Source organism: Homalodisca vitripennis, chromosome 2 (assembly GCF_021130785.1).
Source record: "Homalodisca vitripennis isolate AUS2020 chromosome 2, UT_GWSS_2.1, whole genome shotgun sequence".
NCBI lineage: Eukaryota > Metazoa > Arthropoda > Insecta > Hemiptera > Cicadellidae > Homalodisca > Homalodisca vitripennis.
In genome coordinates, this window is record NC_060208.1 from 35,783,188 (window position 1) to 35,810,555 (window position 27,368).

The 27,368-nt window shown below is 33.3% G+C and overlaps 1 protein-coding gene across 1 annotated transcript in view; it reads left to right on the forward strand.

Moving 5' to 3' along the window:
* The first annotated feature begins 1,347 nt into the window (after nt 1–1,347).
* Nucleotides 1,348–27,368, forward strand: part of LOC124353802 (cytochrome b-c1 complex subunit 2, mitochondrial) — a 30,661-nt gene continuing 4,640 nt past the window's right edge. Inside the window, exons 1-7 of the mRNA XM_046803800.1 lie at nt 1,348–1,506; nt 8,776–8,909; nt 10,405–10,596; nt 11,958–12,072; nt 12,972–13,073; nt 13,571–13,782; nt 20,292–20,502. Coding sequence (XP_046659756.1) covers nt 1,462–1,506; nt 8,776–8,909; nt 10,405–10,596; nt 11,958–12,072; nt 12,972–13,073; nt 13,571–13,782; nt 20,292–20,502 — 1,011 coding nt within the window. The 5' untranslated portion in view covers nt 1,348–1,461. The remainder of the gene's footprint in view (nt 1,507–8,775; nt 8,910–10,404; nt 10,597–11,957; nt 12,073–12,971; nt 13,074–13,570; nt 13,783–20,291; nt 20,503–27,368) is intronic.

Genomic DNA, 27,368 nt, shown 5'->3' on the forward strand with positions numbered 1-27,368 from the left:
GGCATAAAATATGCTTAGGGTTAGCATCTGTTGACATTTTACGGTAGAAAATTGCCCATATGGCCTTTTTCATTTCAAGTAAGTCATCCCTGTTGTTTTTTATGGCATTACCATAGTAGGACTGAATGGTATCTATTTCAGGGCCAGTAAGCCTACCTTTTCCACCAAGTGCTTTACCATCACCCAATGTTCCCGTTGTTTTACACAGCTTTCGAAGTCGCGACCGCATCCTTTTGGAAACATGTCCTATACACTCAGCCTTTTCTATATTTATATCTCCATAAGGCTTTGATTCATCGACAACTGCATGACCCTTAGAGTCACCGTCCCCTAAGTAAGTCAGATATCTTACACCTCTTGTCATCACGGATCGGTTGAATATTGCACGGGACAAGATATTTTGTTTAATTTTTCTATAAGGGTTATAGTTGTCATAGAAATGTGGGAGTGGTATCATTGTTTTTGTAACAGATCAAACTATAATAATTTGCAAAAAAATAAAAACCTAAAAAAATCAAAATATTGAGTTCCATGTCCCCTTAAAAGCAGTTAGACTTCTAAAGTCACCTGTTATATGAATATTTAATTTAAGAGACCTAACTTTTACTTCCACGGAAAAATGTTACCTTATTATTGTTTTAATTATTTCTGATAATTGTTCAAATCTTGAAGAATATTATAGGTAGAAGACTTTCAGGCTCAGAATTGGTTTTGAGAGCGGCGTTGTCATCTATTTTGGCGTTGGCTGTATTGCATTTTATCGCAGAGTAATTATTTTTCTATAGGAAAAATATATTTGGTTTACATGGATGATCAGCGTCCAGAACTTTTCTTTTTAGAGTGAACGATGCTATTTGAACTTGTTGATTTTCGTCAATTTGACAATTGACGAACCAGTCACCTTTAATCTTAATGGTTCACATTGAACAGTGATTTATCGGAACAATTATCTGTTTGCAGTTCGGTGTTTACATTTTAGAAAGGAAAGGAGGCTCGGAGCTATGTTTATGTTTGAACAATGGTGGCTTGACACATTTTACAATGATGACAAATATAAAATGATTAACCAAGCTGTTAGTACTGAAAAAGAGTAATAAAATATGAAATAACGAAAAATAACACACGTATTAACTCTCCATTTGATAATGGTTCCTCTGACTTGTAAAGAATTCGTTTAGGCTATTCGGTTAAATTTAGAGTATTTTGCTATTACATTATCTTAAAAACAAAAAAAGTGTTCGTTAATAGAAGATTGTTAAGTATTTTCTTGAAGGAAGTCTTCCCTGTTCTGTCATGTCAGCTGATTTCGCGTACCTCGTCCAATATTGGTTCAATTTCTTTGATCTTATGTTCCTTGGTCCATCCCATTCCTTATTCAAAGCCGTGTCCTTCCTTGTTGACTGTTCTGCTGTTCCTGGGTTGTACTCAAAGGTCATTTAGTGAAACAAATTTTACTACGAAATGGCTTCAAACGCTGCTAAAACTCCAATAATGCAAGCAATTTCGGTAAGGAATTTTTTAGAAATTTGAACTAACTACAAAATGTAATTTTCCAACACTCAGTAAAATATTTAACCTTTGTTTATGTCGTCTGCTACAACCTTCTTCAACATCCTAAATTTAGCCTATGATATCAATATTATTTAAAAAATATTAAGAATGTTAGTTATTTAATTTTTCGGGCCGTTTTGTTATTTCTTTTCCATTTCATATTATTTGCATTTAACCCTTGCACTGGCAAGTCAGTTTGCCCTAACTTGAAGGCTGTTTTTAAGTGATTTGTAAACCTAGTCTTTTTTTATAAAATTAATTAAAAAATCTTTTTTTTTGTATTAGCTGTATAAAGGATAAATATAGTTAATTTGGTATAATATAAATAAAATAAATTTTAAACACTTTTGTGGAGTCAAAAATAAAAATTCCAGTTATAAAACAAAAGAGGGCGGACACGGTGTACCAGTCGTGTTAACAAATTTTAACTTCCAAGGTACTTTAAATATAAAAGAATTATTCTAGCTGTTGAAAGTGTATAGTTACCTCATATATGGTTTATTTGATAAATAAATTATTTTTAGTGCATTAAGCTTAACTAGACATATAACCTCTTTATAAATTTATCACTCTACGTTACATTGTAGTGAATCAGTAAATTTGTGTTTACTAACATGCTACCATGGTAACAGGTCACAGGAACGTAATAACTCAACACATCATTTTGTAATAGGTATTAACAAACAACAGTATATCCCGTCTCCAGCAGTCATTACTCAAATAGCCTACCACACACTAGGTCTTATTTTGTTTCAATTACTTTGGAACAATAATGTCGAGCTGAATTACGTTGTAGACTTTTAAGATTGTATTATAGTAAACTATAGTTTTATACATCAAAGAAATATATGCATTTTAGATTATATTAAATAATACAACTTTCTTTGTACTAAGTTTGGGCAGTTAAAATTGTTTAACAGGGTAAACAAACATGCCAGATAACATTTAAATCATTCTAATTAATGATTTTATATTATCGATCACTTAAGTGTTGGACACTTTGAAACACAAATTTTTCAAATTTATGGATCTGTTATAGGGATGGTAGAGTTTATCAAAATAGCTATAGTCATAACAACAATCTGATTTGAGATTAAATAATCATGGTACTTTGGTATTATCTGGAAGTTACTATTACTGGGAGAGTTTTCTTTATCAGTGACCAAAATAAATTACAGTATTAAAATGAACAGACTTTATTTAACCTATTTTGAAATTTATAAGTCATCACTACGAACGGTTATCGTATTCTGCCTCTCAAAAGGAAGCAATGTCAGCGAGAATTGAGTTAAATCCATTGCCACCAATCACCGCTACTCACGATCGCCACATGTATTCTGCTAATAAAAGAAACTTTCCTCTTCAATTCGACAAGAATTCAGGAGGCAAATATAATTATTCATGAAGAAATTATAATATAATCAAGCACACATAATCAATTAAAACAAAAACTCAAAGAACAACAATTAGTTATTTGAAAGTGACAGGTGATTCGTGCGTCAAGATCTACTTAGCGAGTCACTTTTTTTGGAGGTGATTTGGCGACAGGAGGTATGACTCATTGAGTATTTTTTAATTCATTATAAAACAAGAAAAGTACTAATAACATATAATGAAGTTTATTTTGGTCCAAGGTAACGAAAACTCGTCCAAAAAAAGGCCTTCGGATAATACCAAAGTACCATAATTATTATAATACTTAGCAGTTATTAATAATTAATTAACACTACAATCTCATAAATCATAAAGGAGTTATAACAAAAATACTCATAAATAATAGCAAAATGATTACTACATAACAAACATTTATAAAAGAAAATACACTAAATATGTGAAATTACTAGATTTGTGTAACTATGTATACGTTTTCTATTGGATAGCAATGATTAACCGCTTTCAAGAAGATATTGAAAGTATCCTCTCTAGAAAACCATACTTCTCTTCTATACAAATATTCACAAACATGATCTGCAAGCAGGCTGGTTGATATGCCACTTTTTAAAATTCGTTTTATAGTTCTCCACGAGCTGTAGACAGTAAAAGACAATACATTTATTTTATGAAAAGGTGTTCAAAGTTCATACAAGTTAGTTATTGTTCAAAAACCAGTATCGGTTCATTATATTGATAGTTATAATTAAGTAACATCATTTGTCAATATTGATATGAAAAAACCGGGTCCGCTTATTGTACTTACCTTGTTCATATTTAGGAGTACAGAGTTCCATTGTATACTAAAATATAGCTAAAGCCATTGTCTACAGAGATTGTATAATGAGTGATGGTTAATTATAACAGTCATGATTATCTTGCATTTATATAGTGTCAGCTTAGGTCACTATAGATTAATGAGAATGTCAATGAAGTTCTCTAGTGGTAAAGGCTCTAGACGATATAGCCATAGCTATAAACACATAGGCTAATAATTGGTACTTTGGTATTATCCGGAGGCTACTATTTGTGGTTTCTTATGGGAAATTTAAAAAACTACATTATTAGAAAGATTAGACTTTATTTGACTTACTGTAAAAGGTACATCTCATTAATGATCAGTTCTTGTTTTCTATGTCTCTGAAAGCGATATCAGTGAGGAGGCCACTCTGTCCCTACTTACTACTTGTTATTAGGCTATATAAGTAGGTTTAGACTAGGTTATCATAAATCTGTTACTATTAATACTAAAGTTAAAGGTAACCTTTAAGAACGCTTATGTGATACGTTCCCAAGGGATGTTATTTTTTTCACCAGGAGTAAGGGCGTCGCCGAAGCCCGCACTGATGGCCAGTGGCATTTCCAGTCTGTACTTTCCCGATCTCAGATTACATCAAAGATCATCCAACTTTTTGTTTTAACGATTTGCTACGTGATCTGATGTCAAAAAAGTAAACATCCCTAGAGATAGTACCTAAATTGATCATGTGAGCACTTATTAATTTTTTATATTTTTAATATGTAGGCCTACATATGTATTTACCTAATGATATAGCCTAATAACTAATAGTAGAGAGGGAGAAAGTGGCCTCCTCTTCAACATCGCTTCCTTTTGGTAGGCAGAAAATTAGAACTGATGGTCTTAATGAGACATAGCTTTTATAGTAAGTCAAATAAAGTCTGTTCTTTCTAATAATGTATTTTTTTTAGGCCCCTGGTAAGAACAACTCTTTAAGAAATAGTGGCCTTCAGATAATACCAAAGTAACAATAAAACTAATACTGAATCTTGCTAGCAATAGCCTAGACAACCTTTCAACTAACCTTTAAATACAAACAAAAATAATTTGTATAACAATTTACTAGTTATTAAAACACATTCTTCAACATTGAAACTATTTCAATGAATAATAAGCACTAATCAATACAATAAAAAATAAATAAATAACGTCTTTATTTGAAGCGATTTTCAACATTACATTGTTGTTTTTCAAAATAACTCAAGTCATACATTTTCAATCAAGGCACATACAAATCTAGCCAATATTGCCTCAAAAAGTTAAAATAAATTTAATTGCAATTATAGTACACAACCGAGTAAAGACGGCATAGCGCTACCAAGGAAATAATTCGTCATCACTTTTATAACATAATTTTATGATGTCACAGTATATAGAGAAATAAAAAAGCATTTCTTCCTGTTTCTAACGGTATATAAATCGTGTCGATAATCATCCAAATACGCCTATAATGATTAACAAGAGCAAGTGCAGCAAATCAATAGTATCTCCGTTTATGCCAGTTGGGACACAGCAATATCAACGGAAGATCTGTTGATTGTCAGTTAAAGGATAGGCCTAAATGATAATCTAAGAACCTTTGTTTTTTCTGGAAGCGCAGAATATTTTAGATCTACAAAATTAATTGGGTAGACTACCTGCACAGCACTTTTAACTAGGCTACATGTTTGTTGTCAATGAAATTATCAGTAGTTGTGATTAATTATTTTGATATTCTTAGTTGACCCTACACAACCCTCTGAACAAAAGTATTTAAGATTGTATGAGGTAATGAGTAAAATAACGTTTCTTAACCCTTTCTTTTTTCAATATCTGGTTTTCTGGGTGATTGCATAAATAATTATAAAATGTATTAAAAGTCTCATTGGAAGTTATTTATTTAACTAGAACTGGGATGCATTTAACCGTAGCTGGCATAGCTTTTTGATCTCTTGCTCTGAGTTAAAAAAAATTAACTGGAAAGTCCATTACTAAACAAAACATATTGCTATATATATTATAATTTTATTCAGAATAAAATACAGCTTGTTATGAAAGAAATAAAAATTGGATTTACCTTACATCCATGGATGTGTGGTGCTCCGAAGTTGAAACTTTTATCTTCTCCAGCCTATAGGAATCACTAACAACTTCAATTGAAAAATCCTAAATGTACAAAATATCCGTATTTTGTGCTGATCAAGAAAATGTCTACTTATTTTTAGACCTCTGTTTAAAAAGAAAATTAAAACAAACAAAAAATTAACTATTTACAAGACAGGTGAAAATTAATATCTCTAATCTCCATCATCATTACCATGGGCTCTTTTCTGTCCCATCCTTTTTCTCCTCTATTATTGCTCTAGCATGTGTTAACATCTAGGATGTATGGCACAATTACATGCAGAAAACTAATAACAACTTTGCTTTTTATATCGTCATCACTGTAATAAACTTCACATTTTTAAGTGCTCTTTACGGCCAGGTAATTGAATAAGAGCATGTGGTACATCATCACCTTGTGGTCTTGGCTGGGTAATGTTTTCAAATTTTCCTCTTCTACTGAAGATTCAACAATACTTTCAAGGTAGTGGTTTTCAGTGTTAGTTGTGTACAAAATATAAGAATTGTGGATAAGCAATATCAGTGGGCTTTGTGAATATTTACTTCCAGTGCCTGTTTGTAGTTCTGCTACATGTGATGCGATATATGCACTTATCACTAACATCCTCAACACCCATATTATAATTGTACCGATTTATGAGACGAAAATAGGTTTTACAGCTTGCAGTCTACTTCTACGGATAAGCTGGTCCTCGGTGTGCAACCACAACGAAATTAAAAAATACTGGTTTCCGTTATGCCTTTGGCTTATAACCTACTAGAAAAATTTTCCTTTGCCTGTAATAAATGTGTTTTTTTAACTCCAAGATACTCATTGAGTACTTTTTTTTTGCATAAACCTGTTGAATTTCTAATTATGGTATCGGAAATGAAAGTTTCTTTGTTGAACAACTCTCGGGCAAACAGAATGTTAGTATAGAAATGATCACTATGAATATGATGAACTTTTGTCCTATAATTGACATTGAGTTAGTTGGTCCATAACCACTCTGTGAGTACTTACTATTACATGTCTAAAATGGTTTTATACCTAATCTATTACATACAAAAAAATGGTACTTTGGTATTTTCCGGAGGCCATTATTTTTTAACAGTTCTTCTTACCGAGGACCTAAAAACCACATTATAAAAAAGAACAAATTTTATTTGACTCACTGTGAAAATGGCTTGTCATTATGCCGGTCGGTTCTTGTTTTCTGCCTCCCGAATGTTGGTGAGAAGGAAGCCACTCTGTTCCCATCTACTTCTTGTTATTACGCGATATAAGTAGGTATACATTTTTAACACCTTTTACTTTACAGCAAGATAAAATTGAAAACTTTTTTTAATGATCTGTGTCAAGAGACCTTTAATGTGAGGTACCACATGCCCCACTTTTTTATTAAGCAATTTCCCAAAAACAACCCTCCACTCCATATCCCTTACAGGTTTTTTTGGGGGTTCAAAATAATTTTATTGAATTCATGATAGTGTGGATCCTTGATAGTGTGCAGTCTACCAAATAATGCTTGCCAAATAAATATTTAGAACGTGTTATCAACAGAGTTCTTAAATAAAATTCTTGTAGAAGATTGCAGTAAGAAACATATCTAACTCATAGTTTGTATACAAATGATATATAGTTTTTTTTTAACTCTCAACTGGAACATTGATGATATGGAATTCCATGGTAAACACCTTCTGTTTTCAGAAATCTTATCTGTATTTTATCCAGTCTTGAACCGAGGCCGATGATGCAGAAAAACCAAGTGTCTTTCTAATACTCAAATAACTGCCAGATCAGGGTTAACATAAAGTGTATGGGCAAAAAGGATGTCTTAGTTGTGTGTGATGCCAGTGATGTTACTAGAAACGAAGTACATGAAGTATTGAATAATATTTAAAAAAAACACACACTCTTGACCTTTGTATTAACAATGCAATATGGGTATTACAGGGTTTACCTTTAAAGTATGATTCACCAGATTGGTAATGTGCGATTATAGAAATTAAGAAACACAGTAGTTATCATAATGTAACTAATGTTAGGTAACTGTATTTACTTAATTAAGTACTAATAGACTTTCATAAGCATCAGTACATCAGGTTTTACAAATTTTACTTTGTGAAGTCTGCAATTGTTAGGTCATTATGCACTGTAGTAGTGTTAGCCTTGATTGTTTTATAAGCTACCATACCTATTTGAATTTCCTAATCTTCCTCCTCTTGTAATGAAAAATCTAATTAATAAGGTAGACCTTAAATATAATTAAATATGCATTAAAGATTTGTCACTATAAGCGTGAATGAATAAAAAATGTCTTGTCTCTACAAGTCTCAATTTGTTCAATGTCTGCATGGCAAATGTCCTTCCTCAATTGAAATTTAGTTTTGTGTCATTGATTTATAAAATTATAAATGTGATATGGATGATTAAGGAAAAATTTTTTATTATATTGAAAACACAATTCTAGCACGTTAACATATGCTGGCCACTGCCATTTCTTTCTATGGTCGGTTGAATTTAGAAACTTTCTTTGACTCCTGAGATTATATATCTAATACAGCTAGTCACTAATGATTTCTTCTTTCTCCTTTTTCCCATATGTCCAGAAAGGCCGGCTATTCAATAAAAATGTTTTTCTTTTATGGCTAGGAAAATGTAATAAAGAAACCGGATAGTGCTGGCCACCCAACGTGAGAGGACATTTTTTTAAATCTCCCGAGGGCAAAGCGTTAACTCATTCTGCAGTAAATTGGGATCATCAGATTTGTATTTCAACTTTTATTCTGAACCAGATTATATAGTACCAATAAGAAGAATTGTAGTAAAGATATTTAGGCTGAAATTAACTTGAAGAAGGTAACAATTTTTTCAGTTTCATGTCTTTTTTATATATTGTCTTTTTCAGAAACGTAACTATGCTACTGCTGCCAAGATTGCACAGGCATGTGCTGAGGTCCAAGTCAAGGTGTTGCCCAACAAGCTGATATTAGCAGCTGCCGATAGTGAAGTGCCAATCAGCAGGGTCTCTTTGCTGTTCAGGTACGATCCTGGTGCCTCTAAAGTATTATAATACATTATCCTAATTAGCTCTGGAGAAATCAGTTTATTTATTTTGAAGTCAACCAATAAATAAAAGTTAGTTTGTAATAACTTATAGTTCATGATCTGCGGGCCACTGGACCATGGAGAGTAAGCTCAATTAGTATGGGTCACTGCACTATTGCTTTGTTTAAAGTTTGTTCATACAAGATCATTGTATGAATTGGGATGAAGCCAACATAATACATCAGAAACCCCATTTTATTAAAAAGAAATTTATCAAGGTGTCATAATATATCAAATTAGTGGACCAACCAATCAGTCAACCACAAGTCCAAATTAGACCGCTTTGGTTGCCAATTCTGAAACATAAATAAAATTAACAAGGAAACCTAAATAAATTGCCAAACAGATTGGAGATTTCTAATAAATCAATGGAAAGTTTCAGTTTAGTTTTGAGAAGTTCATCTAGAATAAGCCCATTATAAAATGTAAAACGCCCCAATCACATTTCCTGATTTTTCTGCCATGTTGTTTCTTCCGTGATGATCACTATTTCCTATTAGTGTCTGGTCAGTTTTCAGTGGTTGGTTGGTCAGTGCATACATGTACTCTTAAGTTCAGTTTTAAGCATTGGTGTTTTGTTGTTATTAAGTGCATGTTGTAGAGATACTGTGGATGAAGTTGACACACAAATGTGTGTCTCAACGCTCTGGTATGATTTGTTTATTTTAACCTAGGTTTAGTCATGTATTAGGTTAGTTTTCCACCTGAGGAAGATATCAGATTTCAGATCTTGAAACATAGTGTTTCTGATTTATTGTATTAGTATAATGAAGGCAAATATCTGGAAAATTCTGTTTCCAGTATCTTGCGGCATGAATAACATTGGTAATAGTGAACATATGTCGAGTGAAAGATTGTGCTGTTTATTTTACACAGTAAATAAAAGTGCAATGTTTTTCTTGATTGAATATGGACTGCTCATCTACTTTACCTTTTATATTTAATGGCATACTTCATTTTTTAAGAAAAATTTATGAACAACCAAGATTTTGAACTGAAAGTTTTATGGCAAAATGTTATTTAGAAGGGTTGATAGGAGACCCTAAATTGACTTAGAGAATGTGATTAAAAATTGTAGCAACTGAATTTGAGTTCTTATTAAATGTTGTCAAATCTAATGAAAAACAGGAAATATGAAGAACCGATTATTCCAAAAGGAATGTTTAGTGGAATCTTTTGTTTTTTAGCTACAGTATTTTAATATTTTGACACATAATACCTAAACACACAATTGCGAGAATAATACCTGAAATAGGAAAGGCTGTAACACTGAGGATTCGATTGGGGTAAAAACTGTGTAAAGTTAGATTGATAAAATTTCTTTTCATTATGTTCATTTCCTAAGTTTCTTTATGCAGGAGTAAATTATTCAAATATGTTTTGGATTTTTGCATTTAAATAATATAGTGATTGAACTGTCCTGGTATAGAGCTGGCTCAAGGTATGAGACCCCTGACAACCTAGGAGTGAGCAGTGTACTGCGCTCATCCGGTGGTCTGACCACATCCAATTCGAGTGGGTTCGGCATCGTCCGCAACTTGCAGCAGATCGGTGCGAGTCTCAGTGTCACATCGGACCGTGAGAGCATCGCCTACACGCTGGATGCCACACCTGACAAAATGTGAGTCCTTTCATATCTCGGACTTGATAGTTAGTGTTAAGCATAATTTATTTTGGAATCCATGCTAAACTGTTACAGATATCTGTCTCTGCCTTATGTAAGAATAAAATCATAATGAGCATAGTCAATACTTTGATTGAAGGTTACTTTTGATGATGGAAGGATTTTGAAGGAAACAGGATTTTTCCGGACATTTGCCATCGTTCAGTGAAACAAGAAAGTGACCTGAAGAAGAGATCAGATTGCAGATCTCGAAACGTAGTGTTACTGATTTCTTGTTTCACTGAACGATGGCAAATGCCCGGAAAATTCCTGTTTTTTTCATAGTCAATATACGGTACTTCTCATTTATCTTTTACAAAAGTCTCGGGATACTTTTAAAATTGTTTCTGAGCTGAAAGTCACCTCTTTTTTTAGCATACAACATAGTTTTCCATGGTATTGATTAATTTATCCTAACAAAGAAATTGACCATCAATCTCTCTAGTTTTGGTGGAGGTCAAAATACGTAGGTATAACGAGAATAAAAAATAAAAAGTTTTTAGTATGATACACGTTGAATAGAACTGTCAGACATGTAAATAAATGTAATTTCAGCATCAGTCAACAAAATAAAGACAAACTGGCTGAAAATTGTAAATTTTAGTCTCTTTTTATCTTGTTTAATGTAAGAATTATTTATGTGTAACAGTTGGTTATAAGTGTGTAAAGTGATAAAATACAACCAATGAAAATATTTACCGTTTGGTATATTTAATATTTTAGAGACATTTCCGTTTCGATCTCCACCTAAAATGGTATAGGTGACAAATCAATTCATATTTTTTTTAAGAAACCAAGTGTTTATGTAGTTACTGTTTTATTCTTTCTAAATGTAATCATTAACCTAGATGTATTCTTTCTGAATAAAGCCTAATTCTCGCTAAATTGTATTACTAAACTTCATTACACAGATCTATTTGAAATTCTGAAAAGGTACATCTTGGGTGTAAGAGCTTTCAATTAATATCAAATATATATATATATATATATATATATATATATATATATATATATATATATATAACAATTGTTTAAGATAAGTAAAATTTCTGTAAAAGACTTAAGAAATTCTGTAAATAATATAGGATGCCTCTATTAATTTTATGAATAACTAGTGTATGTAAGAATAATAAAATATAATTTAATCCTGGCTCTGCACCGTAAGAAAAAGCTGAAAAATTTCACTCTGTTATTAAAACAAAACATTGAGATAAAATATGTGGATTTCTTTAGAGAGACATGCATATAAATAGTGTCAAGTCAGTGAAAGTTCACTAATGATTTTCTGGTTGTTGTAAACATTTTTTGTAATGTTGCAGTGAAAAAGGATTACCATTCCTTGTCGATGCAGCCACCAAGCAGGTGTTCAAACCCTGGGAACTGGACGACCAGGTTCCGCGTATCAAATACGAACTGGCCACCACTTCCCCTCAGGTGGGTAGGTGTAGCTTGGAAGGTATTATACTATGTGAGAGAAGGTGAGTAAAAGAAAGTGAATCCTCACCTATTCTTCTTTAACGGCTATATACAGTGACAACTCAACAATAGCAATCTTAAGCTTAGTAACATCAAAGTCCAAGAAGGTGGAACATGCACTGATCCAAGCATCTAGAACAGTACTTATCTAAAACCTTGACAATACTGAACCTTATCTAAAAATTTAACCAATTTGTGAACCTCCGTTTTTGAGTCAATAATTACTAACCCAGCTTTTCTACATACAGTTGGCAGTATTTGTTTCAACACTTTAATTTATTGAATCTTTGATAAAAAAATCCCTGAATTTACAAATATTGATTCATCTTGATAAGACATTGTTGGTTTGTGAGTCTAGTCCTAGTGTCAAAGTAATAACCCAAGCTTAAAGTTGCATTATAAAAACTAGGAAGAGAGAGATTTTAGTGTATCAGAGTCACCTCTATAATTTCCCGGGGGCAAAATGTGACTTAAACTCATGTCTATGTAACCTGTTAATTGATTTTGTACTGTCAATAAAGAAACTCCCCTGCAAAAAGGTTTTATATACACCTTTGATATTTTGTAATATTCATTCCCATTTCACAAGGTTTTATCTTTGTCTTAAGTTATCAGTGAATGCCTTTTGTGAATGTCTTCAGTTAGCTCACTCCTGTTACACAAGGAAATTGTTAGTTTCACCAATGTCAATTTTTAGTAAATATTTTTGAAGCATGTCATTTCTAGTACCACCAATAAGTTTTGACAGATCGCGTTATGGCATTCATGACCAGACATACTATCGAATTTCCTATCAAACTTGTCTTTATGGGTTTGTCACCTGCCAAAGTAATAATGTAAGGACGACTTTGTTACAGGCCAAGGTTCTAGACTTGGTGGTCAATGCAGCCTACAGGAGTGGGCTGGGAAACTCCATATTTGTAAAAGACTACAACATCGGCAAAATAAACTCTGAAACTGTAAGTCCTTTAGATAATATGTAGTATATTTAGTTTATAGGTACTGTTTAAAGCTCATAACCATGCAAACAAAGCCAATCATACATAATCTCAATATTAAAATTTCACAATCAAGAAACATGTAATAAAATTAAAAAAATCGAAGTAATTTATATTTCATTTTAAATAAATCATAAACACTGTAATACACTTTGTTTAAAGTTTGTTATTGATGATGGAAGGTTTGAAAGGATAACAGGATTTCAGACATTTGCCATTGTTATGTTACACATATAACGATGGCAAATTACTGTAATATGATTAATTTTAACATAAAGAAGAAAACCAGACCAAAGTACATCAAAAAAATAAAGATTAAACATTGATGATTGAAGATTTGGAACAAGTTTCAAATAAATAAATTAGTTAAATATCCAGACTTTTATAAAATGTTCTTTTGCATATTACAAGAAGACAAATTTTCCAGATTTTATTAACTGGATAATTCTACATTGCAGCTGCAGTACTTTGTGGCGCAGAATTTCACAGCACCCCGAGGAGCCTTGGTGGGTGTAGGAGTGTCGCTGGAGCACTTGCATCACTTAGCTGAGAGTCTGAACCTGCCATCTTCACCTGGCAGTCATGAAGCCCCCAAATACTACGGTGGAGAGATCAGGCACGATCTACCATCTTCACACGTCCACATTGCACTGGCTGCCGAGTCTGCAGGGTCTGTAACTCAGTGAACATACATTGAGTTCTTAGAATTTTAAAAATATGAGGAATTCTGTAAAGAAGAATTTGCTTCTAGTAAAACAAGGGTTGATTCAAGATTGGGCTAGATGATGCAAGTCAGCAGGTATGCAGGAAGGTGTTGCCACAAAAAGAGGTCACTAGGATACGGAGAGGAGGGGAGGACTAGTTTTGGTTGATGTTGCTTCATTACATATCCAGACTCATAGTTGAATTGAATTACACAGCAAACTGTATCTTTGGAATTTATTCAGTCTTTGTATCTCTTTTGTTTGATAAATCACATTTTGGTAATGAAAGGTTTAATCTTCCATCATATTCGTAATCAATGGGATTAAAATAATCTGTATATATATATATATATAAACATTAATATATATATTAATATTTATATATATATATATATATATATATAAATGATATATATAAATTAATGTTTTATATATATATATATATATATATATATATATATATATATATATATATATATATATATATATATATAATTAATTAATGTTTGTCTGTATGTCCTTTATAGAATTGTAAATTATTTGATTGATCATTATGACAATTTGTATGTATATGTATTTTTTCACTAAGAAGCTTTATATGCTGTGCTCATTGATGTAACTCGCCACCAGGCGGCACTGCAAAAGATACAAGTTTTTAAAGCACCTGCACATTATAAACTGCAATTACGAGGCAGTTATGTATATTAAATAGCCAAACACTATTTGAAGATGCTAAGTTATGATGTATATTTGTTTTTAAAATAAATTTCTGGGTAAACTTAAAGCTTGAGTGTTTGGCCACTTTATAATGAAGTACATGTACATGTACAATAGCTATAAACATACACTTTTCACAGATTTTTTTGATCGTGGCGACAAGACAAACTCTACCTCGGCATTGGAAATATAATTCACTTGAAACAAAAGTGCTTATATACGGGCAAAGCTTACGAAAAGCATGCAAAGCCACGGGAAAGAGCTAGTTATGTGATAAAAGTTAAATTAAATATGAAACTAATCAAATTTTAATAAGGGTTAAATTTATGAACGTATGCAGAAATGCAGCATATTGCTGTTCATCATGTCCTTTTAATTTTAATACAGGGTGTATCAAAAAGAATCATCCGATTTAATAAAATCATAACTATTCTGTTTGTTGAGCTAAATGCACCACCAACGTACTGTTAAAAAGAGTATCTTTTAAAGTTTTTCATGGTTCCTGCAAGGTAGCAGAAGCGCACTTGAGTGAACGCCTACTTCATTTCTAGTGAAAATGGTGTCTGCACCACAAAAAGCGTTTTGTGTTCTACTTTTTTCGCAGTGTGTCTGTAATAACTGTTCAGTGTGACCTTCTTAATAAGTGTGGTGTTGATCCTCCTACATCACAGAGCATTAGACGATGGTATGCACAATTTCAAAAAACAGGTTGTCTGTGTAAAGGCAAATGACCCAGAGTGTCCGATGAAGACGTGCAGCACGTCTGCCATTGTTTCACACGCAGCCCTCAGAAATCTGTTAACCGCGCTGGTCGACAGCTCAACATGCCTCCTATGGCCGTCTGGCGTGTGTTGCGTCGACGATTGCGCATGAAAGGATACAGACTTCAGATACTGCAAGCTCTTCGTGAGGGTGATAAAGAACGACGCGTGGAGTTTTGTAACTTCATTCTTGATAAGATGATGGATAACATTTTGTATCGGCATTTTTGTATATGGATAACGTATTGTAAACCGCCATATGTTAGAATATGGGGCACAGAAAAACCACTTGAAATTGTGCAACATGAGAGAGACTTTCCAAAATTTAATGTGTTTTGCGCGGTTCCACAGGAAAAGGTGTACGGTCCATTTTTCTTAGCTGAGAACACTGTTACAGAAATAACATATCTCGATATGCTTGAGAATTATCTTTTCCCCCAATTGGAGACTGATTCAAATGACTTCATTTACCAACAGGACGGGGCACCGCCACATTGGCATCTGGCAGTCCGGCAATTTTTAAATCAAAGAATTTGTGACCGGTGGATCGGCCACACTGGACAAAATGACGCATCCTTACATTTCTGGCCTCCAAGGTCACCGGACCTTACTGTATGTGATTTTTTCTTGTTGGGTTCCATCAAAGACTCTGTATATGTGCCTCCGCTACCAACAACAATGGATGAGCTGAGGAATCGCATTACAACAGCAGTGGAATCAGTAACTCAGGACATGCTCGCTGCAGTGTGGGATGAATTTGAATACCGCATAGATATATGTCGTGTATCTAAAGGTGGACATATTGAACACCTTTGAAAAGGTATGAAAAAAATCTTTTTGAGTTTCCCTTTCAGCCAAAAAAATTAGTAATTGTATATGTTTACTACTGTTCGAAATATAGACATGCCAAATCGGATAATTCTTTTTGATACACATTACAATGTAATTGCTTTATCATTTTAAATGTTTGTGATATGTTGGCCTCAGATATCAGTATTGAAAATGCTTCAATTTATACATATATATATATTATTATAATGAAAGAAGACAACTTCACAGTCCTTTAACATTTTGACAAAAATAATTTTCAATTATGATATAAAATACGTACTGCATATATTTTTTAACTTTTATGAACAAATTTATTATTGCACTGAAGTCTTTTGTCTTTTTTTATCATAAGAAGCCTTTGTGCTTGTATTGATATATATATATATATATATATATATATATATATATATATATATATATATATATATATATATATAGATGGAGGGAGGGGGGGAGAGAGAGTGCCTTTATACTTGAAGTACTGGACTAATAAAATAGTTTATTCACTAACTGGTGGTACAAACATCTTCGGGTTGCGGATTGGTAGCTCAGGAGTGCTTTGTTCATTCAGTAGTCTAGTTAATATAACATATATAATAAGTGAGAGATCCGGGTTCGAGTTCCGGCAGAGAAGCACGTTTTGGAATTCAATGTTTATTGAAATGATATATATATAATGTTTGACAGTGTTGCCTTAGACATTGCAACAAACATATTGTGTGACTAGATAAAATTAATTCAAGGAATTTGAGGTAGAAAGTAACCGGTTTGATTTATTTTAATCTTATATTCATTTATGTACCGAATTAATGACAATCTTGTAGGAAGAGACGCAGGAGCAACAACAACAACCTCTCTTAAGCCCCGTTTTACACTAGCATGTAGCGCTTTGCGCAAAGTTTTACTTGCATCCTACTTGCAAGAAAACTTGCAAATGTAAACACTAACATGCACAAAAGTTAAACTTGCAGGGCTGACTTGCCATGCATTGTTTACTTGCGCCGGTAATTATTTGTTCTGACAAATATTACCGGCGCAAGTAACAACTTGTGCGTCAGTTCTACTTGCACGCCGGCTCCACTTGCCTGTGTAAAACACGTGACTTGCAGACCACTCCGACTTGTAAGCAAGTAAAGTGAGTGTGTTTAGTCGTGTTCCGGTGTGTGCTCTGTACATTTGAGTTTAAGGTTAATTTGTATATTTGTTATAGTTGTAGTGGTTACTGAGTTGTCATGGCTGATACCAACGAGAACAATGAAAGTGATAAACCCGTGATAGGAAAGGAGACTGTCAAGAAGGAAGGAAAAAAGGTAAAAAAGTATGATAAATGGAAACATAAACAACATTGAAACTTTTTTTTGGAACTGTATGAGGGATACCCTTGTTTATGGGATTATAAATTGGCGGAATATAAAGATAGAAATCTTAAAGAAGACGGCTGGTTACAGATTGTAAAAGGAATGAATATGCCAAACTTTACTGTTAAAGATGCTAAAGAAAAGATGCGAAGCCTGAGGAATACATATTCGAACGAGCTAGTAAAAATAACAAAAAGCAAGTCTTCAGGAAGTGGTTTAGATGACGTATACACACCGACACTGAGGTGGTTTCCAACAATGGGACCGCATATTAGGAGCAGTTGTGAAGACAAGAGAGAGCCAAGTAATTGGAATTTCCAAATGAAGATGGTAATAAGGTAGGCATTGAAGTTTTGTAATGTAAGGTAACTTAAGCCTAAATAACAACATAATGTAAAACGGTTTTTTCCATTAACGTTTATTTAATCAATGTTCAAAATGAAACACATTATACATACAGTTACAGTTACATTATACATGTATTGATGGTACCATTAAATGCCAATTTGGCTGAATTAGCCCAAATTGATTGTCAAACACTTAAATGTTCCATCATGTTGCATCATCTGCAACGAACAAAGCGTTTTCAGGCAGGTTTAATGTGTTATTATCTATAGCCTGTTGCAACTTACTATTTGCCAACACTCCGCCATCGGATGCCTCGGCCATTGCTCCCTATGTCAACCGTACGTAAAACAATAGGCATCATCGACCACACCAAGAAGTATAGTACTGAAATTTCCTTTATAATTGTAGTAATCTGACCCGGATTCATTTGGACAACGTATTTGAATATGTTTTCCATCGATGCTACCCACAACATCTAGGAAAGTTCCATCGTGTTGAAAAACCGCTCATTATGTCTTCCCATCCGGCTTCCGTCATTGGCATCTACAAAAAATAAATATTGTCATGTCGTAACACATATAAAATATCAGAACATGTTTTTACTTTTAACAGAAACAATTTTCATTAAGTTACACCTTTTTTCCCCCACAGGACCAACGAAACGAAGAATCCCAAGATATTGATGCTGAGAGAGTGACGAACATCAAACACCCCGTATCAAGAGAAAGATTACAACTGACCACCAAACTGTTATTCCTCCCAAGATTAGAACTGCATTTAAAACAAAAACAGATGAGAAAGTACAGAAAATTTGAATCTTCCATTATAACACTAAAAGAGATATCAGATAAGGCATTTTGAACCACGGAATGTACAGATGACAGAAAGCAATGAGTTCGATTTATTCGGCCAATTTGTTGCTTCCCAGTTGAAAAAAATTTGCCTGAGTCACCGCTTTACTTGCCATGCAACACATTCAAACCCATTTGTTTGAATTAAGAATGAAAAGAAACATACAACCTGCCCAACATAATAACGTACAAAGTCCGTCCCAAAATTTATTTATTATCTCCATCTCCAAACTACTCATCTCATTCCAATATTGAGTATTCACGTGGTTGGCCCAAGTGAGGATAGTGCAGCCTCTCCCGTGTATCATAATATGGGACACGTCGGCTCAAATAGTGCAGGATAACAAACTTATTGTCAATGGCTATAAAACAGTATTTTAAATGAAGGCGAAGGGAAGAAACCGACGACATCTAAGAAAAGTTCAAAGACATTTTCAATACCTAATTTTTTGGTCTCTATGACACTAACATTTTTTACCAATTTCCAATCTACTGCTAATCAATATTTCCTTTGACTATTGTATAATAAATTTATTATCATTGAACTTGTGTTTAAATGAAGTACACATATCCTCAAAAAACATTTTATTAATAGCTAGGAAAATCTCTTACCTGCACAAATTCCTGCAATGTTTCATATATAGCAGCACAAACATCAGGAATGAATTTTGAAATAGTGCATTTTGGTACTCGATAAAAATACTGTAGGGAAGCAAAGGAATCTCCAGTAGCCAAAAATCTTAACGTAATTTGTAACTTAATTTTTGCTGGTAGGGCTACCCTCATCTTTGTATCCTTTTTCTGTATGCACTCTTTCACATGGTCTAGCAATTCGTCAAATTTATTTTTTGAGAGACGGAGGATGTTCCTAAAGCTATCTTGGTCTTCTCTCGCCAATTCATCTAATAGTTTTGATCCTCCTAGTTGCAGCCTTCTTGAAACCCATCTTCTTTCCCAGCATGACCTTTTTTTTCTTCTCTTTATATTTAATAGTAATTCATTTGCTTCTACAAAAAGCTCATCACGTAACACACTAACTGCATCTCTCACTACAGCCCTAACGTCCTCTATAACATCCGACATTCCGCATCACATGTAGCACTGCACTGACTGGAATTGAGGCTAGTTCCACTTGCAGTAGGTGTAAACCTTGACTTGCATGCAAGTACAGCTTGCATTAACTTGCACATCCTACTTGCGCAAGCGCTACATGCTAGTGTAAACAGGGCTTTAGTCACTTAAAGATTGAGAAAGTAAGTCCGTTCCTACTTACACTAGGTTTTGTATACACTATGGCTGTCGTAGAACACATTCACCACAAATTTGTATTGTCAAGAATAATGCTTGCTGCAACTGTGGGTTGAAAAATAATTTGTAGGAATCCAACTACAAACCCAACACTAATATGCTTCTGTACAAGGTTTATCTTCGTAACCTTTATCTTCTGTCTTTTTTTTATACAAAAATTGTATATGTATCTACGTAAACTCTTAGAAATTACTACAAAACTTATAATCATTGTTGTTAACAATAGATGTTGAGTGAAGTACTACTGTTTGTTATTGTGTTAAATGTTCGTCATAATATTCATATTAGTGTTTGTCTATAGACTCAAAACGAAGGAGGCACTAGTGTTCTCAGTGCTGCGAGCGGCGCTTGGTGCTGGTTCCTATGTCAAGTATGGAGTAGGCGCAGGACCCCTCGGCAAGCTGATCGCCGAGTCCAAGGAACCTCTCGGGATCTCGGCCTTCAGTAACTCTTTCTCCGACTCTGGCTTGTTCGGTCTGGTGCTGTCCACCACAGCCCATAATGCCAAAGTGGTGTGTATTTTTGTCATCTAAAAATCTCTTCTTTGTTTAAAGTTTATTTTTGGCGATGGAAGGATTGTGAAGGAAAAAGGATTTTTCTGGACATTTGCCATCGTTCAGTGAAACAAAAAATCAGTAACACTACGTTTTGAGATCTGCAATCTGATCTCTTCTTCAGCTAAATAACTAGCCTAATACATAATTACAAACTAGGTTAAAATAAACAAATCATACCAAAGCGTTGTGACACACCTAAATCTCAATGCTTAACGTAGTGTTACAGATTTTTTTTTTCACTGAACAATGGCAAATGTCCAGAAAAATCCTTTTTCCTTTACAAATCTCTGATTTAATGTTCATACTTGGAATATAAATAGTTCCAGTGAGATAGAACATCTGTTTGGTAAATGATTTGAAACTGTAGATTGTAACAGTATATGAATTTTCAGGTTGTATTTGAGAAAGACTGCAAATACCAAAATTGTAATTAACCCTTTGATATCTCATCCATTTGTGTTTGTTTTGTTACAAATGAGCTTATTTATACAAACATTTACATTCTATGGCTTTAAAAACTTCATTTTGAGAGTGTTAAGAGTATTATTTCCGGTCACTCTCATTTTTCTGACACGAAGAGGAAACAAACAATCATAATTGCTATGGTTATAATGGTTACATTGTGTTTTATAAAGATACAGTTAAAAAAGGCAAAATAGTTTATTTAATTTTTTTTATTTTTAAAAATTTTTATCCAATTTAAATATATTTTGTTTGGCTTAGTTACTGTTCTTAACCTTTGAGTGCCGCAGTAAGTGCCGGTATCGTTAATTTTGATTTTTTGTATTTTGATAATATTTAATATAGTACAAGGTTATTTTGGCCAAATAACCAGATAGCTATATTCATTAGGTTCCAAACTATCGATAAATATGAGTTTTATGTTGTTTCCCTCCTGTTTGATCTGTGAAACGTATGTTGTTTGGTTACTTATCAGGAGGCCACTATTTTTGGACGAGTTTTCCTTATCGGGGACAAAATAAATTACAGTATTAAAAAGAACAGACTTTTTAAATTTACAAGTTATTATCACAATCAATAAAAACAAAAAATTAAAGAACAACATTTTATTATTTGCAAGTGACACGTGATTTGTGCATCTAGGCCTACTTGAAGGGGCACTCGTCTAGGCCTGTTTGCAGGCGATTTGGCGATAGGAGGTATGATTCATAGAGTATTTTTTATTCATTATGGAAGAAGGAAAGTATTAGGAATGTATAATGAAATTTATTTTGGTCCACAATAAGGAAATCTCGTCCAAAAATAGTGGGCTGCAATAATACCCAAGTACCTATGTGATGATTTTGTCTACCAGTCACAACGTAGTGGATTATTACCGTTTTGCGTAACGACCATTCTTGTTGTTTATGTGCCAATAACCAAGAATATGAGTAAATACAAACGAAAATCGTAACTTATACAGTGTTTTATCGTATTTCTTTATGAAAGTAATGTAGTGATTTGAGTTGTGTCCAAGCAAAAAATGTGAATTTCCAGATTAAATATAATAGGTTTATTTTGGTTTTTACAAAGTTGCTGACATTCTTACAAAAGAAATGTAAGCAAGTATTTGTCTATACATTTACTAATCCTATTTAATTGTGTTATCTTGATGTTTTATTTGATGTATTGTGAAAACTACACTATTACTATGTAATTTCTAAACTCTGACAAATGAAGTACAATTTACAAAATGTCGGTACCCGGAAGCATTTTGTAAATACATATAATGATATATTTTTTTAATTGTGTAATCACATATTATACATGGGGTTTATTTAAAATTGTATGGCCTTTATCATGGTGGGAGGGAAAAAATCTTAAAAATACAGTATACACTCAAATTAGGTTCAAACTTAAATTTTATAAAACATTTTTTACAACTTAATATTTTGTAAAAAAAACTTGTTTTATAAAAACTAAAATTTTTATATTTTTATAAAGCAAATTTTGTTTGTAAAGATATGTCTCATATACTTTATTTCATTTGAAAAAAAAAAAAACAACAACATTATGAAAATCTGTTGGATAGTTATTTTACAACAGTTATTTCTCAAAAGCTGGATAAATTTTATCACTAACAGTATGGTAACAATAAATGCCAACGTGCCAGACACTATGACAGGATAGGTGAGTGATCTAAGGCTAATCTCCGGATGTAGAGCACTAGCAGTCTGGGCCGGGTCTAATTCTCACTCCTGATACTTGGTTTTTTGTATTCAATAGATACATGTATAAGGATCACTGATCTGTGGCAAAGCCAATACCACAACTACATACAATCAGTAGTTGACAAAATACAGCTGATTTTGTTTACTTTATTAATAAAATAAATAAAACATTTAATTAGTAATTATTTTTATTTTTGTGGTTATGTACAACCAGACTATAACAATTACACCATTGTTAATAAACAAATGAAGTTAAACAATACAAATCTATTTAATCTATGAAATTTAAATACACTTACCAATCTGATCATGTTTCTTAAACTTGGAACTGGCAGAGTCGTAATTTTAGACACATTAAACATAATATTGTGCTAATTTTGAACAATCTTCATCTAAATCATAATAAAATTTCTATAATTGTAATCAGCAAACTCCGTGCTTTCTTTTAACATAATAACTTTTGTACATAACATGTTGCTTTATATTTTACTGGCCAATAAAAACTAAACACGTCTGATGCGCTATTTAATCTTAACAGCTATTGCTGTTCGAGTCAGCTGGATTCTGTTCTGTTTAGTTTTACCTTGTTTTTCGTGTTCTACTATATTATAAGTAGACATTTATTCTTGGTCAGCATAACAACTTGGATATTTTGGATTTTTGTATTGAAAGGTGTTTAGTGATATCTTTGGACTGCAGAAAATAAAAAAAATTGTTTCTAAAAAATGGTTTGGGGAAACAATTTTAGGAAACAAAATTTCCAACTTTGGAGTACCATAAATTTACAAATGTAAAGATAAACCCAATTTATTTTTCTCTTGCAATATACTGGATTTTATTCTGAGTAAAATAGTAAAATGATATGCAACACTTTATAATTTGCTTATTAACTGATTTTGCAGTCGATTTTTTGTTTACCTCTGTGCAAGGGATAAAATGCTGTGCCAGTTCTAGGGTTGAAGAAAAAAATTCCACTATACTAAGTAGTTTGATTGTATTTGAAAATGTCTGGATCGAACTATCCAGATTAGAATTGTTTTTTTAGTATTCCTTAAGAGAAACTGTTTGTATATTGTTAAACATTTATATTCAATTTCACTATGTCCATAACTACTGCGTATGTTTTGTTTCCTAGTATTAAAATATTTATTCAACTAAAATTAACTAAATTCAATAAACTACAAAATCATACTGTTTTATTAGTACTTGTTTTAAGATAATAATGTATTACTTAGCCAAATACCAGAAAAAGATTACAAAAGTGTTTACATAAAAAATGTAATCTGATTTTTATCCCTAACATGACAACTTTAATGGTGAAAATGGTTTTTATGGTTTGATGAGAATCAGTGTGGCCCTAAGTATTGTTGTGGGAGGATTAATGTTCATTTATGATCAATGATTAGAAATCAGAAATCAGAAATTCTTTATTGATAATCTTTAAGATTACAAGTAGCGTCAATTAACAAAAAGTTTACATAGTTATAAAAATATAAAAGTTCATGTTTGTCTCTGTCAAGTTGTCAGTCTCCATAAGTAAAATTCCTCCACTGTGTAGATGGTTCTTTGCAAGAGCCAGTTCTTTATTGCAGTCTTCATGTTAATGTGATTGTTTCCTATTTTCTTAATTTCTTCTGGCAGAGCATTAAAAAGTTTTTTCCCAGCATAGGTTTGGTTTTTTTCTCAAATACAGCTGTTCTGTGAAGAGGTAGTGGAAAGTCTTGACCATGTCTTGTGTTATGTTCATGAAGATTACTATTTCGAGGAAAGTCTTTTAATAAGCAGTACAATATCGTTTCCAGAATATATAGAGAAGTCACTGTCAGTATATTCAATTCTTTAAAAGTAGCTCTGCAGCTTTCTCTAGGTCCTAGCTTCCCCATTAACCGGATTGCTTTCTTCTGAATTTTGAGGACTTTTAGTAGGTTAAATTGAGTTGTGCCCCCCCATGCTGCTATCCCATACCTGAGATGACTTTCAAATAGGGCATTAGTACGCTATTTTGGTAGATTCAAGAGTGCTTGTTGCATGGGTCCTTCGCAAAGCATAGAGTGATGAATTTAGCTTCAGGCATAAGTTGTCATGTGATTTGTCCATGTCAATGTATTATTTAGTGTTATTCCTAAATAATTTCATGTCCTCTGTTTCTTGAATACCAGGGATTTCGGACACATAGTTTTTATTAGTTCCTAGAGTGAGTTGTTTAGTTTTCAAGCTGTTTTAAGACCAGATCATTGTATTTGCAATATTGTTGGGCCATATTGAATGAGATGTAGGAGTTTATTTCTAGCTGTTCAACATCCTTCTGGGCTGAGAGTAGTACGGTATCGTCTGCGTACATGATGGAATTTGTGTAGTTTTCCAAGAATATTGGCAGGTCATTGGTGAATAAAATATATAACACTGGTCCTAAGACGGAGCCTTGGGGAACCCCTCGAGTCATAGGTAGTTTTTTCAGATTTAACAGTACAGGTCTCTCCATTCTTCTCTGTTTAACCTCTACAACTTGGTATCTTTCGTTCAAATAACTCTCAAACCATTTTAAGGCTGACTGTTGGACGCCAAGAGTTTGTAGTTTGGCTAGGATGAGCTTATGGCCAAGACAGTCGAAAGCTTTGCTCAAGTCTAAAAAGATACTAGTGATGGTGTTGCCCTCTTCCAGGTTGTCTGTAATATATTCAACAAGGTCTATTATTGCAGTTGATGTAGATCTTTCTTTTCTGAAGCCATGTTGATTATTGGATAGGAGGTTATTGTCTTGTAGGTGAGTGAGTAGTCTAGAAAGAGTGATCTTCTCTATTATTTTTGATACAGTTGGTAGTAGTGAAATGGGACGGTAGTTTGTTGCTTCATCTTTGTTTCCTTGTTTTATTTAGGGTATACTTTGGCCTGTTTTAAGTTTTTTGGAAATATGCTCTGTATAAAAGGATATGTTAGTGATGTGAAGGATTGGTTTCAGAAGTTCAGCTTCGCAAAATTTTATGATTTTTGATGAAATCTCGTCCAAAACCCGAGGAGGTTTTACTTTTCAATGAACGGATTGTTTGTTTAATTTCTTTGGCTGTGGTTGGGGTCATTTCTGTCATTGTGGTATCTATATTGTAGCATGGACTATACAGTAAGTTGTCATTCGATATTTGGTGTTGCTTTAGCGTGTTTTCTGCTATATTTACAAAGAAGGTGTTAAGTGGTCAGCGATTTTCTTTGGGGTCCGTTTCTTTTATTCCGTCGATTGATAAATGATTCAAGTCTGATGTTGATTGGTTCTTAGCAGCTCTTTCTCTATTTATGAGTTCCCAGACTGCTTTTGTTTTGTTATTAGCGTGATATATGTGGTCTGCATTAGCTTCCTTCCTAAGTCGCCTGAGTTTCAGATCATAGGCCTTCTTCTTCTGGTTTGCCTCAGATTTATCTTCAGTTCTTCCTGTGACATTAAACTTATCCTGCGCATTGATAAATTCCTTTCGTTAATCTTAAGGTTTCTTCATCATAGACTGTGTTCTTTCTAGAGTGGCTTTGTTTCTTGGTTTTGAGTGGGCAGGCAAGATCTAATGCCCTTGTAAAGGTATTAAGGAAGTTATTGGTAAGCGTCATCAATGTTGTTCGATTGCGTCACATTCTCCCAGGGTTTCTGTGGCTAGGATAGATTTTAGGTAATTTAGGTTCCTCACGCATGTGTTTCTGTATGTTGAGAATGTTATATTTTCAAATATTTTAGGAAAGTCAGCTGTGCAATATTGGCCAGTATGATCTGATAAGCCAGTGTTACAGATTTCGACATTTAGTTTACCTGGGTGGGGAGGTCAGTGCATATAAAGTCAATAGAGGAGTTAGAGGTGGCTGTGACTCTCGTTGGTGGCAGGGCAAGTCTCTTTAGGTCATGTGAAGCCAGCAGTTCATCTAGTGCACCTTGTTCTCGGTTTCTGGGTAAGGTTATCTATGTTGATGTCTCCAGTGATTATGATGTAAGAGTTGTGTCTTTTGACTTCAGTTAAGGTGTCGTCTATCACTTGGAGTGCAGTCTCAAGATTTGCATTCGGTGGTTTGTAATAGCCTAATATATGTATGTCCTTTTTATTACTAATTTTTATTTTAGTTCCAGTTACCTCACATACCATTTCTATACTGTATTTTTTCCAGGTTGAGAGTGGTGGTTTTGTTGGCTAGCTTCTTGTGTCTATATATAACAACTCCTCCCTTGATATGCTCTGTTCTGCCATATGCACACACAAAGTCATAATTACTGAGCCTCACATGATTGATGACATGCTGTTTTAGTCCGTGCTCAGTTAGGACCACTATGTCAGCAGGTTTAGTATGTAGTTGGTGTTCAGTCTTTCGATTTTATTGCTTACTCTGTCTATGTTCTGATGAAAAACTATGAGCTTCTCTGTTTTTGTGTTACTTAAACAGGTGCGTTGTGAGGTTGGCTTGTTTCTAAAAAATTGCTGGACGTGCTAGAGAAATTCGTAGAAGCTAAGGCAGATTCATTGTTAGTGCATGACAGATCACCACTATTACAAGCATACCCATAATGTTTTTTCATATGCTCCTTATAGGAAGGCAATGTATTTTATGAAGAAGTCCTCATAGGTTTCATTGCTTCTTTTTGATATTGAATTAAGTGGAGGAGAATTGCTCAAAATTCAT